The sequence below is a fragment of the Rhinopithecus bieti genome, unplaced genomic scaffold (assembly GCF_001698545.2).
Source record: "Rhinopithecus bieti isolate Rb0 unplaced genomic scaffold, ASM169854v2 scaffold_17667, whole genome shotgun sequence".
Classification (NCBI taxonomy): domain Eukaryota; kingdom Metazoa; phylum Chordata; class Mammalia; order Primates; family Cercopithecidae; genus Rhinopithecus; species Rhinopithecus bieti.
The window spans coordinates 168,797-183,995 of NW_016809668.1; the positions used below are offsets into that span (position 1 = coordinate 168,797).

The 15,199-nt window shown below is 39.8% G+C and overlaps 1 protein-coding gene across 2 annotated transcripts in view; it reads left to right on the top strand.

Moving 5' to 3' along the window:
• The first annotated feature begins 1,145 nt into the window (after positions 1–1,145).
• ADAMTSL1 (ADAMTS like 1) overlaps positions 1,146–15,199 on the top strand; it is a 984,547-nt gene continuing 970,493 nt past the window's right edge. The window contains exon 1 of one of the 2 annotated variants that reach the window (XM_017890111.1): positions 1,146–1,460. In XM_017890111.1, the coding sequence (XP_017745600.1) occupies positions 1,365–1,460 (96 nt within the window). In that variant the 5' untranslated portion in view covers positions 1,146–1,364. The remainder of the gene's footprint in view (positions 1,461–15,199) is intronic. The other variant, XM_017890108.1, reaches the window with a different exon arrangement.

Sequence of the window (15,199 nt, forward strand, 5' to 3'; positions counted from 1 at the left end):
GAACTTCACAAAAGTTATTTCACGAGCGCAGCGCTGAATCCCCTTATCCTACGGACTTTACTGAAGTGGGGCCAGTTCTCCGCCTCTTTTAACTTTACTGCCAAGGCTGGAGAGGGGTGGAGTGGCCTGGAAGACAGTTGGAAGGAGGGTGGGAGATTTGCTTTCTTATAAAGATGCTTTGGGAGACTGGCTCTGCAGCGCCAAATTTTCAGGAAGAAATGAGCCTGAGTCCCAATGGCAACGAACAAAAAACAAAAAAACAAAACAAAACAAAACAAAAAACAAAAATAAAAAACAAACAAACAACAAAAAAATCCAAACCCACAAAACCTGCAACTGAGTTTATCTTCTGTTAAAGAGACAGCCTGAAAGCCTCCTGTGTACTGACAGCGTGGTCCAAACCAGAGAAGGGGGCGCCCTAGCTTGCCCCCAGCAACCCATTAGTACAGGAAGACAATCAGCGAAGTCAACCTCAATGAACTCACTTCTTGGGCTCCCTGTGCCCAACGCCGGCTTCTAGTTCACGGCGTCCCTACCCAGCTGTCATGGGTCCCCGCCACTCCCGAGCGCATGTTGCAAAACAAATCAACTCCATGGGAAAAGCTCCATGAGCGCCCAGGGGACAAGTCTCCACGGACAAGCATATCATAACAATTTCAGTTTTGTCCCATTACGTGAGGTTGTGAGTTTCTTCATCATTCCCCCCTCCCAACACGCACGAAATCGTCCCCAGCCCCTGGAGCGTCTTGCGGGGCTCCCAGGGCAGCAACAGCACTCGGAGCTCCGAGATCCAGGGAAAGCGCGCTGGGAATGGCTCCTAGGACTGGTTCCTGAGAAAGCGCCAGCGTCCAGGGAGAGCTTTTCCTTCTCCGAGGGCCGGCAGGGTGCCATTCCAAATGCGAGCAAGGTGGGCAGTGAGCGATCCTCCCTTTAAAAAAGAATAAATAAATAGAAGCCAGCGCGCAGCCCCGCTCGGGTTTCCCGAAGCGCGCACCGCTGTCGCTGCAGGGGCGGCTGGATGTCTGCGCTCCCCGCCTCCGCTGGGCTGACACGGGAGGGGAGGAGCAGGAGCTGGAGGGGTGTTGGGGGTGGGGGGAGCGCGAACCATCCCGAGCCAAGACAAGCAGCACATTCACAAATAACGCCCCCACCCCCAGCGCACGCGCTCCCATTCAAAGCAGACCAGCTTCGCGGCCGCGCGGACGCTCCAAAGCCGCGCCGCCTGCCGCAGAACAGCCCTGTCTCGTGGGGCGCACGCCCGAGCCCGCCTGCCGGCCGCCGCCGCGGAGCCACCGCAGTCAGCGCAGGAGGCAGCCACCTCTTCCAGGGAGGGGTCTTCCCCGAGACTCCCCTTGGTCCCCGCCATGGGGACCATGGCACTGCTGGAGGCGCCCCAGCGCCCCGGGTTCCTGGCCCGCCTCCTCGGTGGCACCTGGTGCCTGCTCTATATCGCCGGACAGGTAGGGCAGCCTGTGCGTCTTGCGTCCCTCCCGGGAACTCTGCTTCTAAAACCTGTGCTACAGCGAAAAGCGCTACAGAGTGGGACGTGCTCTCTTCTGCGAAGGTCCATCCTGGGGCTCCGCTGCCGCCCAAGCTGTGAACAAGTGGCGCGGGATTGGGGCTAAGGCGTACCCTGGGGTCGATCGGGTCGATCTCTGCGTTTAGTCTCGGCCCAGCCTCCTGGGACCCTGTCCTGGCTTTTCGCCTTTGCCTGAGTCCTGCTTCCAGCCAGGCAGAGCCGGGGCGAGAAGGCGGCGCCTGAGCTGGGGAGCTGTCATCCCCAGGAGTCAGCTGCCCCTCACCCTTTCCGACAGTCCTTCGCGGAGCCCCCTGTCTCGTTCCAGGCTGATGCTTGGGCGGCGCCGGGGAGGTTCCGGTGCTGGGACACTCCTCCTCACTTCCGCCCTTCTGCGGACCTAGTGAACTTCTGACACTGTCACCCTAGGGCCGCCCGCAGCCGAGTGTCGGGGGCTCAGCGTTGTAAGGTGTGCGGACGCCAGACCAGGTGGGCTCCCTGGTGCCTCCGCGGTCTAGAAGTGGCTCTGGTGGGTGGGTGTCCGAGGATTGGCCCTGACCACACCCCCTCCGAATCCTCCCAGGGTCTTCTCCAGGGCCAGACGGGGTGTATGAGGAACTGGGGAGTTCTCTAGAGTGGGAAATACAGGCCCCGAGGCGGCGCGGAAGGGCCCTGGAAGAGGGTGTCTGATTAATTTAGTTTGCCTGGTAGTGGTTTATCATCACAAGACTTGGAGGAAGCTGCTTAGGGAAGAGGGCAGGGGTCCAGGGTCGAGTCAAACTCGGAATGCCTGTGGTTCCTCGGTTTTCACTTTCCAGAGTCAGGTAACTTTTTATTGAAACCCACGATTTGGGCAGTTTGTACATAATTTAGCCTCCATAGATTTGCCTTTCACAGGATTACTTGGGTAATTCTGGGAAAATACCCAAATACTCTTGGCCGGAATTACCGCCAGATAGCCTCCCTTTCCTCTGTTTTGCTTATGGAGACTTGTCCAAATAGGGGGATTTCCTTCCCTCGCTTTTTCTTAAAGTTTTGAAACTTGTTTTCCGATCTCTATTTTAAAATTTTGATGGTAGTGGTGCACTTCTAGAGTCTGAGGGAGGATCGAGAATGTTGTCTCAGAAGGGCCCAGAGCAGCAGGGATTACGCTCTTCAGGAGTAGAAATTTTCAGCAGGGAACACCTGCTTAGATTGGAATATGACAAACAGTTGGAAACGCTTGTATTAATTATCAGCAAGTTGTATTCCCACCATGCTTCGTTCCTTGTCAGGGCTTCCCAGCCGTGGCTGCACAGTAGGATTACCTAGGGGAACTCTAGAAACTTCCTGCGCTAGGACCACACCCCAGCTGGATTACATCAGAATCCTGGTGGGAGAGGGGAGGCTGGGACGTTAGAACTTCTAAAGCTCTTGGGTAATTCTGTTGTGCAGCTGGGTTAAAACCAATGTGCAAAATGACCTGCCTTGACTTTTTTTTTCTTTTTGGAAACAGAGTTTCGCTCTGGTTGCCCAGGCTGGAGTGCAGTGGTGCGACCCCGACTCACTGCAACCTCCGCCTCCTGGGTTCCAGGAATTCTCCTGCCTCAGCCTCCCGGGTAGCTGGGATTACAGGCGTCTGCCACGACGCCCGGCTAATTTTTTGTATTTTAATTAGAGATGGGGATTTCACCATGTTGGCCAGGCTGCTCTCGAACTCCTGACCTCAGGTAATCCACCCGCCTCGGCCTTCCAAAGTTCTGGGATTACAGGCGTGAGCCACCGCTCCCGGCCAATGTGACTTGTTTTATAGAATCATGGCCCCAGAAGGAAACTCGAAGAACAGTAAAGAAGGCCTGAGACAGAGGCTTGGGAGTCTTGACATGTAGCTTCCAGTCCCCACGCTGTCCCTAAGCGCCCTATCATTTTGGTAGAGGCCCTTACCTTCCACTTCCTCATCTGTTAAGTGAGGGTGTTGGTCCCTTTTTTCACAGGTACTGCCAGCTCTAACGACACCAGGCAGGTTGACATCTGAACCAAATTAAAACATCTTCCGTCTTATTTTTAAATACCCACAAGGTAGAAATTCTACCTCATCATTGATATTTTGCTGCAATATCTGCTCTTATTTGGATCCAGCAAAGATGCTAAACAGGAGCTTGTAGTTTCTTAGACTTGCAGTATTTTTTTTTTTTTTTAATGTTTTCCCACTGCCTGTTCAAACTCACTTCAAGTCATTAGGTGCTTTGTTGGCATTCATGACAAGCTGATTTTTCCTAACGTTACACACATGTTCTTTCTTGTGCCACTTCTCAACCATTTCTTCTGGATGAGGATGATGACAGCAGATTTGGGTCTTGTGTGCATGTTGCAAGTGGTTTATTGTTTAATTCCAAATGGATCTTTCTCATTCCACCATCAGAGCTGCTGTCCACATGTGAAGAGCCTGATGAAACTTGTCTGAGAAAGAACAGAAAAGAGTTTAAAGTGGTAGATTGGTTCAGTATCCTGGTAAATGCAAAATGCCTTTGAGAGTTAACTTGGTCAGGTGTTTGTCAGAGCAGCTGTTTAATGTCTTCACTTTGTTTTTAATCGTATGGGCATTATATTTAACCATCAAATTAAACAGATCAGAAATTTGAGGATACTTAATATCAAATCAAGAAGCAATCATTCTATGATCGATAGCCAGTGCCAGATGATTTGAACATTATTTGGAATTTATATATTCTTTAAGCTGTTTTTGAATCAAGGCATTCAATACATGAAGGCATAACAATCAGACCTCCCTTGTAGATATTGCAGCCATAGTGAAAGGAAGCTGTGCAATCAAGAGCTTTTGCTACCCAAATGGAATGATGTTTGAGCTATATTCTCCAAGTAGTCCAAAGAAAATTTTAATGCAAATAAAATCATTTGGAAATCCAAAGATTTATTTCTTCTCACTGGATTTCTGCTTTTGGGGTTATTTCCCTCTCTGTTCTGACTGGATTACCCTTCTTACAAGATTCTTTTCTTTCCTTGCAACTTAAAGGCAACTACTCCTTACGTTCTTATGAAACTGATTATTTTACTGATTAATTTCATTTCATAAGCTGAACCCAGCATGATCCTATTACCTTAATTACTCCCAGATAAGGAAATGCATAATCAACTCATTGTAACCAGTAGATATTATCAATTACTTAATGATTTCTACAGCCTGACTGCAGCAATCCACTGTAAAACGAACAAGGCTGGTCAAGAGGATGTTACTAGATCAGTGCAAATCCATTACTGTTGCTTAAAAATGGCACTTGTTGGTAATTCATGTCCTTTTGGTGATATATCTGTGGTAGCTCATTCAAACAGAAAGATTTAATATTTCCATTTACAATGTTATTCTAAATGGTATCCTTGTTAGGAATTCAGTAATAAAATAAATAGTTCTGGTTGACTGGAAAGAATTGTGCCTTTACGGTTTTTCAACTAAATTCTTCAACTAAAATTCTTGAAGATGACTTGCTTGTTTCTTTTGTTATCCTCATGTATGTTCTTGCTGTTGTTTTATTTATTTTCATTTTTTACCATAATAAGTTTGCATTGTTAAAAAGGCTACTAAGGATTTTTGTTTGCTTTGCATTATATTAAGGTATAAATGGCGTATGGTATACTGTATATGTTTAAAGTATACAATTTGATAAGTTTTGACATATGCATATATTCATGACACCATCACCCTAAAGTTTCCTCATCACCCTTTGTAATGTCTTCCTCCCTCCTGTCCTTGAGTCCAGCATCACCAGGCAAATAATGATCACCAGGCAAACATTACCAAGCAAATATTTTGTTACTATGAATTAGTTTGCATTTTCTAGAATTTTATGTAAATGGAACAATCCCTCCTCCTTTAACAAAAAGGAGGCTTTTGGCTTTTTTCCCTCAGTGTAATTATGTTGAGATTATTCCTGTTATAGCATGTATCAGTATCTCACTGCTTTTTATTCCTAAGTAGTATTACATTGTATGGATAGACCACAGTTTGTTGTCCATCAGCATTCACCTATTGATGGACAGGGTGTCTGTTTCCAGTTTTGCTATTACAAATAAAGGTGCTGCAAACATTTATGTACAAGTCTTCATATGAATACTCGGTTTTACTTGTGTTAGGTAAATACGTAGGAGTGGAATGGCTGAATAATACAGTAGGTGTACATTTACGTTTTTAAGAAACTCAGTTTTTCAAAAGGTTGTACCCTTTTCTCAGTAGCAGAGTGAGAGTTCCAGTTCCTTTGCATCCTTGCCAATATCTGCTGTGGTCTTTTCTTTTAGTTATTCAAACAGGTATAGCCATAGCTTGTTCTGGGTTTTAATTTGCAATTCTCTAATGATTAATGATATTGAGCATGTTTTCATACCTTTACTTAGAATCCATATATCTTCTTTGGAAAAATTTCTATTCAAATAATTAGCTCATTATTGGATTGTTAGTTTTCTTATTGGACTTGGAGAATTATACATTCTGGCTGTGAATGTTTGTTCCCCCCCCTCCCCCCCCCCACAGAGTCTTTCTCTGTTGCCCAGGCTGGAGTGCAGTGGCATGATCTTGGCTCACTGAAGCCTCCACCTTCTGGGTTCAAACAATTCTCATGCTTCAGCCTCCCAAGCAGCAGGGATTACAGGTGTGTGCCACCATGCATAGCTAATATTTTTTTGTATTTTTAGTGGAGACAGGTTTTGCCATGTTGACCAGGCTGGTCTTGAACCCCTGGCCTCAAGTGGTCTGCTCACCTCAGCCTCCCAAAGTATTGGGATTACAGGTGTGAACAACTATCCAGCCACTATGAATCTCTTCTCAGATGTGTGATTTGCAAATATTTTCTTCCAGTCTGTGGCTTGTCTTTTCATTTTCTTGTCCTTTGCTTAGAAGAAGCTTTTAATTTTGATGAAGTTGAATTTATCAAATTGTTTCCTGGACAATTGTGGTTTTGTTCTTGTTTCTAATAAATATTTGCCTAACCCAAAATCACAGAGGTTTTCTTCTAGAAGTTTTATAGTTTTAGGTTTTTACATTTAGTCTCTTTCATTCTGAGTTAATTTTTGCATATGGTACAGTGTAGAGATCAAAGTTCATTTTTTGGCCTATGGATATTAAATTGTTTTGCGTGACTTTTGAAAAGACCATCCCTTCTCCACTGAATTGTCTTTGTACTTCAAAAATCAGTTGTCCATACACGTGTGGGTCTGTTTTTGGATTCTCTGTTCTAATCCACTGAAGTATATGTTTATTGCTATGCTAGTAGCACACTTTGAGTGGTATAGCCTTATAAAGAGTCTTAATAAATAAAAATAACTTTGTTCTTCATATTTCAAGGACATTGATTTGTCTACCCCATATGAATTTTAGAATCGATTGCCAATTAAAAGATGTATACAGGGATTTGATTAGGAGTGTTTTAATCTAAAGATATATTTTGAGAGAATTGTCTTTTTACTAATACTGAGTTTCATGACTCATGAACATGAAAACCTCTATAGTTATGTCTTCTAAACAATATTTGATACAATATTTTAGTGTACAAGTCTTACATATTTTCATCAGACTTATTAATATTTCATATGTAATGCCCTTTTTTTTTTTTTTGAGACAGAGTCTCACTCTGTAGCCCAGGCTGGATGGAGTGCAGTGGTGCGATCTTGGCTCACTGTAAGCTCCGCCTCCCGGGTTCACACCATTCTCCTGCCTCAGCCTCCCATGTAGCTGGGACTACAGGCAACCGCCACCACGCCTGGCTAATTTTTTGTATTTTTAGTAGAGACGGGGTTTCACTGTGTTAATCAGGATGGTCTCGATCTCCTGACCTGGTGATCTGCCTACCTCAGCCTCCCAAAGTGCTGGGATTACAGACGAGAGCCACAGCGCCCAGCCTGTTACGCTTTTTTAAATGACTTTTAAAAAAATTTTAGTTTCCAATTCTTTTTTGTTAGTATACAAAAATACAATTGATTTTATATATTCTTTTATGCAGCTTTATTAAACTCATTAGCTGTAGTTGCTGTATGCAACAATATGTAATATATTCCATAAGATATTCCACATAAATGATTGTCTTGTGCAAATAAAGAGAGTTCTTNCCTGGTGATCTGCCTACCTCGGCCTCCCAAAGTGCTGGGATTACAGACGAGAGCCACAGCGCCCAGCCTGTTACGCTTTTTTAAATGACTTTTAAAAAAATTTTAGTTTCCAATTCTTTTTTGTTAGTATACAAAATACAATTGATTTTATATATTCTTTTATGCAGCTTTATTAAACTCATTAGCTGTAGTTGCTGTATGCAACAATATGTAATATATTCCATAAGATATTCCACATAAATGATTGTCTTGTGCAAATAAAGAGAGTTCTTCAAAGTCTTTATGTCTTCTGTGAAATTTTATCTTGTGTAATGACACTGTCTTCGAACCTCCAGTACAAGGTTGGATAGAAGTGGTATGAACAGATATCCTTGTCTTGTTTATCATTAAGTACGATGTTAGGTGTGGGCTTTTTTGTAGATGCTCTTTATGTCTGAAGAAATTGCTTTTATTCTTCATTTGCGGAGTGTTTTTATCAGAAATGGATTTTTCCTTTTTAGTTTAATATAGTGAGCTACCTTCACTGATATTTCAATATTCAACCTATGTTGCATTCCTGGAATAAGCTCAAATTGATCATAATATTATTTTTATATATTGTTGGATTCAATTTACTAAATTTTGTTTAAAATTTTTACATCTATGTCCATGAGGAATAATGTTCTATAGTTTCCTTTTCTTGAAATATCTTTGGTTTTGGTATCAAGGCAATGCCAGCTTCATAGAATAAGTCAGAAAATATTCTCTCATTTTCAACTTCCTGGAATCTGTATATGATTTCTTCCTTAAATGTTTAAGAATTCACCAGTGAAGCCACCTGGACCTAAAGTTTACTTTGTGGGATAACTGTCTAATTACAAATTTAATTTCTTGAATAGATATGGGGCTATTCAGGTTATCAATTTCATCTTGAATTAGCTTTGTCTTTCACAAGTTTGTCAGTTTCATCTAAGTTGTTGAATTCATTCATGTAAAGTAGTTCATAGTGCTCCTTTATTATGTTATTTAATATTATTAGACTATGTAGTTATATTACCTGTATCATTCATGATATTGGTTATTTCTTTTCTCTTGATCAGTCTGCTTCATAGCTTATCAATTTTATCAGTCTTCTCAAAGAAGCAACTTTTGGTTTAATGAATTTTCTTTGTTGTTTTGTTTTCTATTTCACTCATTTCCTCTCTTTTTTATTTTTTCTTCTAGTCTGTGTTTTATTTGGTCTTATTTTTCTAGTTTTGTAAGGTGTATGCTTACAAAAGTCATTGATATAAGGTATTTTGGATTCTGAAACACAGATGTTTAATGATATAAATATTGCCTAAGTGGAGCTTTAGAGGCATATCATAAATTTCTACATGTATTTTCTTTTTTTTCAGTTCATAGTACTTTCTTATAACCTTCTATTTCTTCTTTGACCCATGGCTATTGAGAAATGGCTGTTTGATTTCTAAATATTTGGGGATTATCTGGGTATCCTTGTGTTACTGATTTCTAGTTTAATTGCAATGTGATGACACACTTTATGTCACTTGAATCCTTTTAAATTTATTGACACTTGTTTAATGGACCAGAATTATGGTCTATCTTATTAATTGTTCTGTGTACACTTGAAAAGAATTAAACTTTCTACAAATTTGTGCCACTACTTTTTTTTTCCTGATCAGTTTAGCTATTGTTTGATAGAATGTTCTTTAAATGTCAATTAGGTCAAACTGGTTAATACCATTGTTCAAGTCTTCCATATACTTACTGATTTTTCTGTATACTTATTGTATCAATTATTGAGAAAGGGATATTGACATCTCTATATTACCACTGTAGACTTGTCTATTTCTTTTGCAGTTCTATTAGTTTTTGCCTTATTTTAAAGCTCTGTTATTGGGTACATAAATGTTTAGGATTGTTATGTTACTTTGGTGAGTTGACTCTTTATTACAAATAAATGACCTTCTTTATCCCTAGTAATGGTCTGTGCTCTAAAATCTACTTTGGCTATATTAATATTAGATAACCATTTCTGATTTGAGATTTTTTTAATAGAATAGTTACCTCCATAGTTCTCACACTGTACCTTTAATGTGATCTCCTGACTTACCATATTTTATTAAATTCCCATTATAGTTTGATTTCCTAATTCTCTTCCAAATCCTGCTTTCATCATCATTTTGTTATCTTTTATCATATTAAAAAATCCATGACCAGTATTAATATGTTGTAGTGGCAATAGTGAGCCAAGTAATACATTATTATTGTTTTTTTCTAGTACACTTCCTTTTTGTAAAAAAAAAAAGCTTTATTGAGATATAATTCACAAACAATACAATTTGCACATTTAAAGTGCATGTTGCTATTGAGGAATCCAGACTCCATTTTAAATGGTTCTGGTTCAATGGTTTTTATTATATTCACAGTCACATTAAACCATCATCACAGTCACTTTTGCAATATTTTTGTAAATTCAAGAAGAAATCCTGTACCCTTTATATTACCGCCTTACTTGCCTCCCACCCTAGCTTAAACAACAACTTACCTACCTTAATAGATTTCCATGCTCTAGATTTTCATATCAATGGGATTATATAATATGTGGACTTTTGTGACTGTCTGATTTCACTTAACATAATGTTTTTAAGGTTTTTCCAAGTTGTAGCATATATCAGTACTTCATTCCTTTCTATGGTTGAATATTATTCCATTGTATGAATATACCACATTTTGTTTATTTGTTCATCTACTTACAGGTATTTGGATTTTTCCCACCTTTTAGCTATTATAAGTAATGCTGCTATAAACATTTATGTACAAGTTTTTGGGTGGACAAATGTTTTTATTTCTCTTGGGTATATACCTAGGAGTGGAATTGCTGGGTTGAATAGTACACTGTATTTAATCATTTGAGAAACTGCCAGAGTGTTTTCCAAACTTGCTACACCACTATACATTCCCACCAGCAGTGTATGAAGGTTCTAATTTTTCCACATCCTCACCATCACTTGTTAGTATCTGACTTTTTGATTATAGCCATCCTAGAGAATATGAAGTGATTCCTCATTGTGATTTTTGTTTGCATTTCTCTAATGACTAATGATGTTGAGCAACTTTTCATTTTTACTTACGTTTTATTAGAGTTAACTACTGCCTTGATTGAAAGAAAACTTCTTAATTTATGTAACTGTTACTCTTTTCCTCCAATGCTACTGTATACCCATCACATGCCTATGAATACTTTTTCCAAATCCAAAGGCGTAATACCAATCAGAGTCAGTTCCTTTGCCCTGCTAGCGTTCCTCCTTTCACACTTCTCTGTTGTCTTTAGGTGTGATTGCTTTCTGCATACCCACCCTCATAGCTGTCATACTGAGACTTTGCTTCTTTTATTCTGTTGAACTGGCCTATTTCATAGATTCTATAAACTCCAGAAAATAAAATGTGTATGAAAATAAACATTTTTAAAACTACTTTTGTGTCCAGAAAGTTATTCTACTCTCATACTTATTGCTTATTTTGCATGACATAGACTCTTAGGTTGAAAATAGTTTTCTCCCTGCTCCTACTCCCCTCCCTCAAATTTGGTGGCATCACCGCATTCTCTTTTGACATCTCATGTTGTTATTGAGGAATCCAGTTCCATTTTAAATCTAACTCCTGTGTCTTCAGCCTGCATTTTTTGGTCTCTGGAAAATTCTAGAATGTTTTATATCTGACCCTCTAAAGCAAAGGTTTGCAAACTTTTTCTGTAAAGGGAAATAGAGTAAATGTTTTAGGCTTTGTGGGCTATACTGTCTTTGTCCTAACTTCTCAACTCTGCCTTTATAGCATGAAAGAAGCCTAGACAGTTGTAAACAAATGATAGTGGCTGTGTTCCAATAAACTATTTACAAAAACAGGCAAGAGGGCAGATTTGGCCCATGGGCCATCGTTTGCAGACCCCTGTGCTAAAGTTTCATGATGCTGTGCCTTGCTGTGGGTTATTTAAATTCACCATGCTAGGTTCTTTGTGGGCTTTCAGTAGATCTATGTCTTTCACTTTAGGGAATATTTATTTTCATATATCTTCAATAATTTCCTTTCCAACATTTTATGTGTTTGCTTTTTGTAAAACTCCTGTTAGTTATTGGGCCTCCTGGGTTGCTTATCATCTTTTAAAATCTTTTTTATTTATTTATTGTTTGTTATACTTTCTAAAGGATTTTCTCAATTTTATTTTCAACAGAGTTACATTTACGTAGATTTTGAACCAATATTCCTAGTTGGAGACAAATTTCACCCATCTCCCTCTCCTTTCAACAGCACCAGGTGCCTCCAAGTCTGAAGCCCTACAGGCCACATGGTCTGGCATCTCCTCATTTTATCTCTCTCTCTGCCGGCACAATTCTGCTAAGTCAGTTAAAATTCCTCCACCAGTTTTCCATATTCCAAAAATTTATTTGCATCTTTTGCGTGTTGTTGTTGCCTTTCCACTCCTCTTGTCATCTTTATTTATTTACTGTTATTTTAGCGGACATTTGGGAGAGAATGAAGAAAATATGGTGTTCAACCTGCCATGTTAACTGGAAGTTAGCACTATTTATTCTCTTTAATTTCTATTTTTCTATCCTGGTCCAATTCCCAATCTTGTTATAACTCATTCTGGTTATGAGGCACACTTTTCAGAGGCTGATACTTTTTATTTCCTAGTGTAAATAAGACGCTGGTCAGAATTATAAAAAAGACACTAGATTTGTGGTCTAGAGGCCCAGGATCTAGTTCTGGATTTAGTGACCCTTTCTGCAACTAAAAAAGTCAGAATTTTCTTTTAGGGAAGAGAGTCCATGCTCACTGACTGCCTTCTGGTTGCCAAACACAATAATAACGGCTCTCTCCATCCCTATTTTTGTTTTTTAATTTTTCAGTAACTGCTCATTTTTCATTTTCTGTTGAAGTAAACATAATCTAACCTATTTGCTTAGAGATACAGCACAGAAATATTTTATTTTATAATTTTGACATTCATATTTGGAAACAGTTTTATGAGAGAACATAGAGTTAACATGATGTAAAGATCTGGCCTTGAAACATCATATGTGGTATTAAAAATTTATTCTCTAAGGTGTGATTGCAGTTCAGGCTTTTTTTTTTTTGTGGTAGGGAATGGAGATGAGGTGAAATGAATGGGAAATAATTTGGAATAGTCATTAATTCTGTATCAGTTTTAATGTTTTATTTTGCACTGAGATGATCTCTAAGTGGAGAATTACGCATTTTGGGGGCAGCGGGGTGAGTAGCGCAGGTGTTACCTATTTCTTTTCAGTTCTGCTCAAGACCATAGGATTATATGGCTGGAAGGCATCCTAAGGACTCTTTAGTCTTGTGTTTCACAAACTTCAGTGTGCCTAAGTCAGTTGTGCTATGCTGCATAATTCCAGAGGTCACTGAAGAATAGATCTGTGCAACTAAAAGCCGCAAAGTTTTTCACTGCAGATTTCTGAGCCTCACCCTCAGAGATTCTGATTCAATAGGACTAGGATAGGTTTAGGGCTATGCATTTGTTACAGCTACCCCCTCCATTCCCACCCTTCCCTCTCACCCACATACCGACAGAGGATTCAGACACATTTTGACCAAAGACCACATCTTAGGAAACACTGATATGATCTGTCTTATTTACAGATGAGAGAGGTAAGGTTCTAGAAAGTTGAGTTGACTTGTCCCAGTTTGTTAGGGAGAGAGGTAGGAGTGAACCATGTATCTCATAACTCTGTTTAGTGATTTTTTTTCCCATCAGAGCATACGCTGTTATTTTAGTGTCTAGTTACATCATGAACTAAAGATATGAACCACCAGTTTAAAGTGTCTTTATTTGTAGTAACTGCAGTTGTTTATAAATGGTTTTCAGATGTTTAGGAATAGCCTCAGCTCTCAGTCACTCTGCAGCAGAGGAATGATCAGAGACATAGGGGAAGGAAAGCCCCTGTCCTTACGCCCCTCTTGTAACCTGCTGGAACACGGTTTCTGTGTGTTTTTTCCTCAAGTCATCATGCCCCTGGAAGATTAATAGATACTTGTTTAGAAAACCATCCAAAGCATCCAGGAAGCTGACACTTGACGAAATGGAGAATACGTGCTGCTCAACACCTTCTATCCTCAAGTGCAATGTAGCAACTGTTGCTACATTCTTGGAGGAAAGGAAGGAAATGTTTCATGTGCCTATTATTTAGGATGTTCTCCCCATCGCTACCACAAACCAGCCAAACAAAATACATGCAGACACGCTCTACTGACTCATGTAGTCTGTGATGTTGTACTGCATATGGAAAGCTAAGAAGTTTTCTTTATTGTTAATAATCATTGTCATACAGCTTGTATGTTTTATGAATAATGATTATTGTAATGTTTCTTTCAGACATCACCTGCAGAGAAATAAAGGTTGTTTATTATTAAAGAGTGCTTATTGATTGGTATAAGATGAAATTCAAATTCTCAGTTTCGAATGCTAGTTTTAAAACTGTATTATTTAGGATGGACTAGATCATGCTATAATAGCAAACAACCCCCAAATCATGGTGGTGTAACACCACAAAGGTTTATTTTACCACTCGGCCCCATCACCAGTGTGGATTCTCAGGAACGCTTGGTTCACTGCGTGCACTCAGGAATCCATGCTGATGGCAGCTCCATCTCAACCCGCATTTCCATAGCCACCCAGGCAGGAAGAGGAGAGTGCTGCTCTGAATAAATACTTCCACTCAGAGGTGACACAGGACACAATGATTTTTTACTTCAATGTAGAACTAATAGATTCACTTTGGCAATCTCCTGCCAATGGTTAAAACAAGAGGTGCTTTTGCTCGCATACTATTGGCCAATCAAATTCAAGAGGCTTGTAAGTGTAATGTTATCATGAATCCAGAATATCCCCTTTCTTGTTTTGGTTTCCACCACTTAGCTTTTCCAGACTTTCAGACTTCCAAGGTGTGGTCTAGATGTTTAAGTTTTCTGACTGTGTGTGTCTATGTGTACAGAGATTCTCTGACATTACAGTGAAACCATGTATAATTATCTTACCCATTAAGATTATTTTAAAACTTATAACATGGGAGAATATATATAACACAATTGACCATCATGACCACTTTTAAGTTTACATTTCAGTAGTGTGAAGTACATTTACATTGTTGTACAACCATCCTCACCATCCATCTCCAGAGCTCTTTGTACCTTGCAAAACTCAAAGTCTATATCCACGAACAACTCCCCATCCTCTTCTTCCCCTAGCCCCTGGCAACCACCATACTGCTTTCTGTTTATGATTTTGACTACTCTAGGTACCTCACATAAGTTGGAATCACACAGTATTTGGTTTTATTTTGTGACTGGCTTATTTCACTTAAATGTAATGTGCACAAGGCTTATCCATATACTAGCATATATCAGAATTTCCTTTCTTTTGCGGGCTAAATAATATTCCACTGCATGTATGTATATGTGTATATGTTTATGTATGTATATATATGTATATATGTACATATACATACATGGAGTGGACTATTTTTATATAAATGTATATTTAGATATAAATTATATATATATGGCCCTCTATGGGATCAGCAT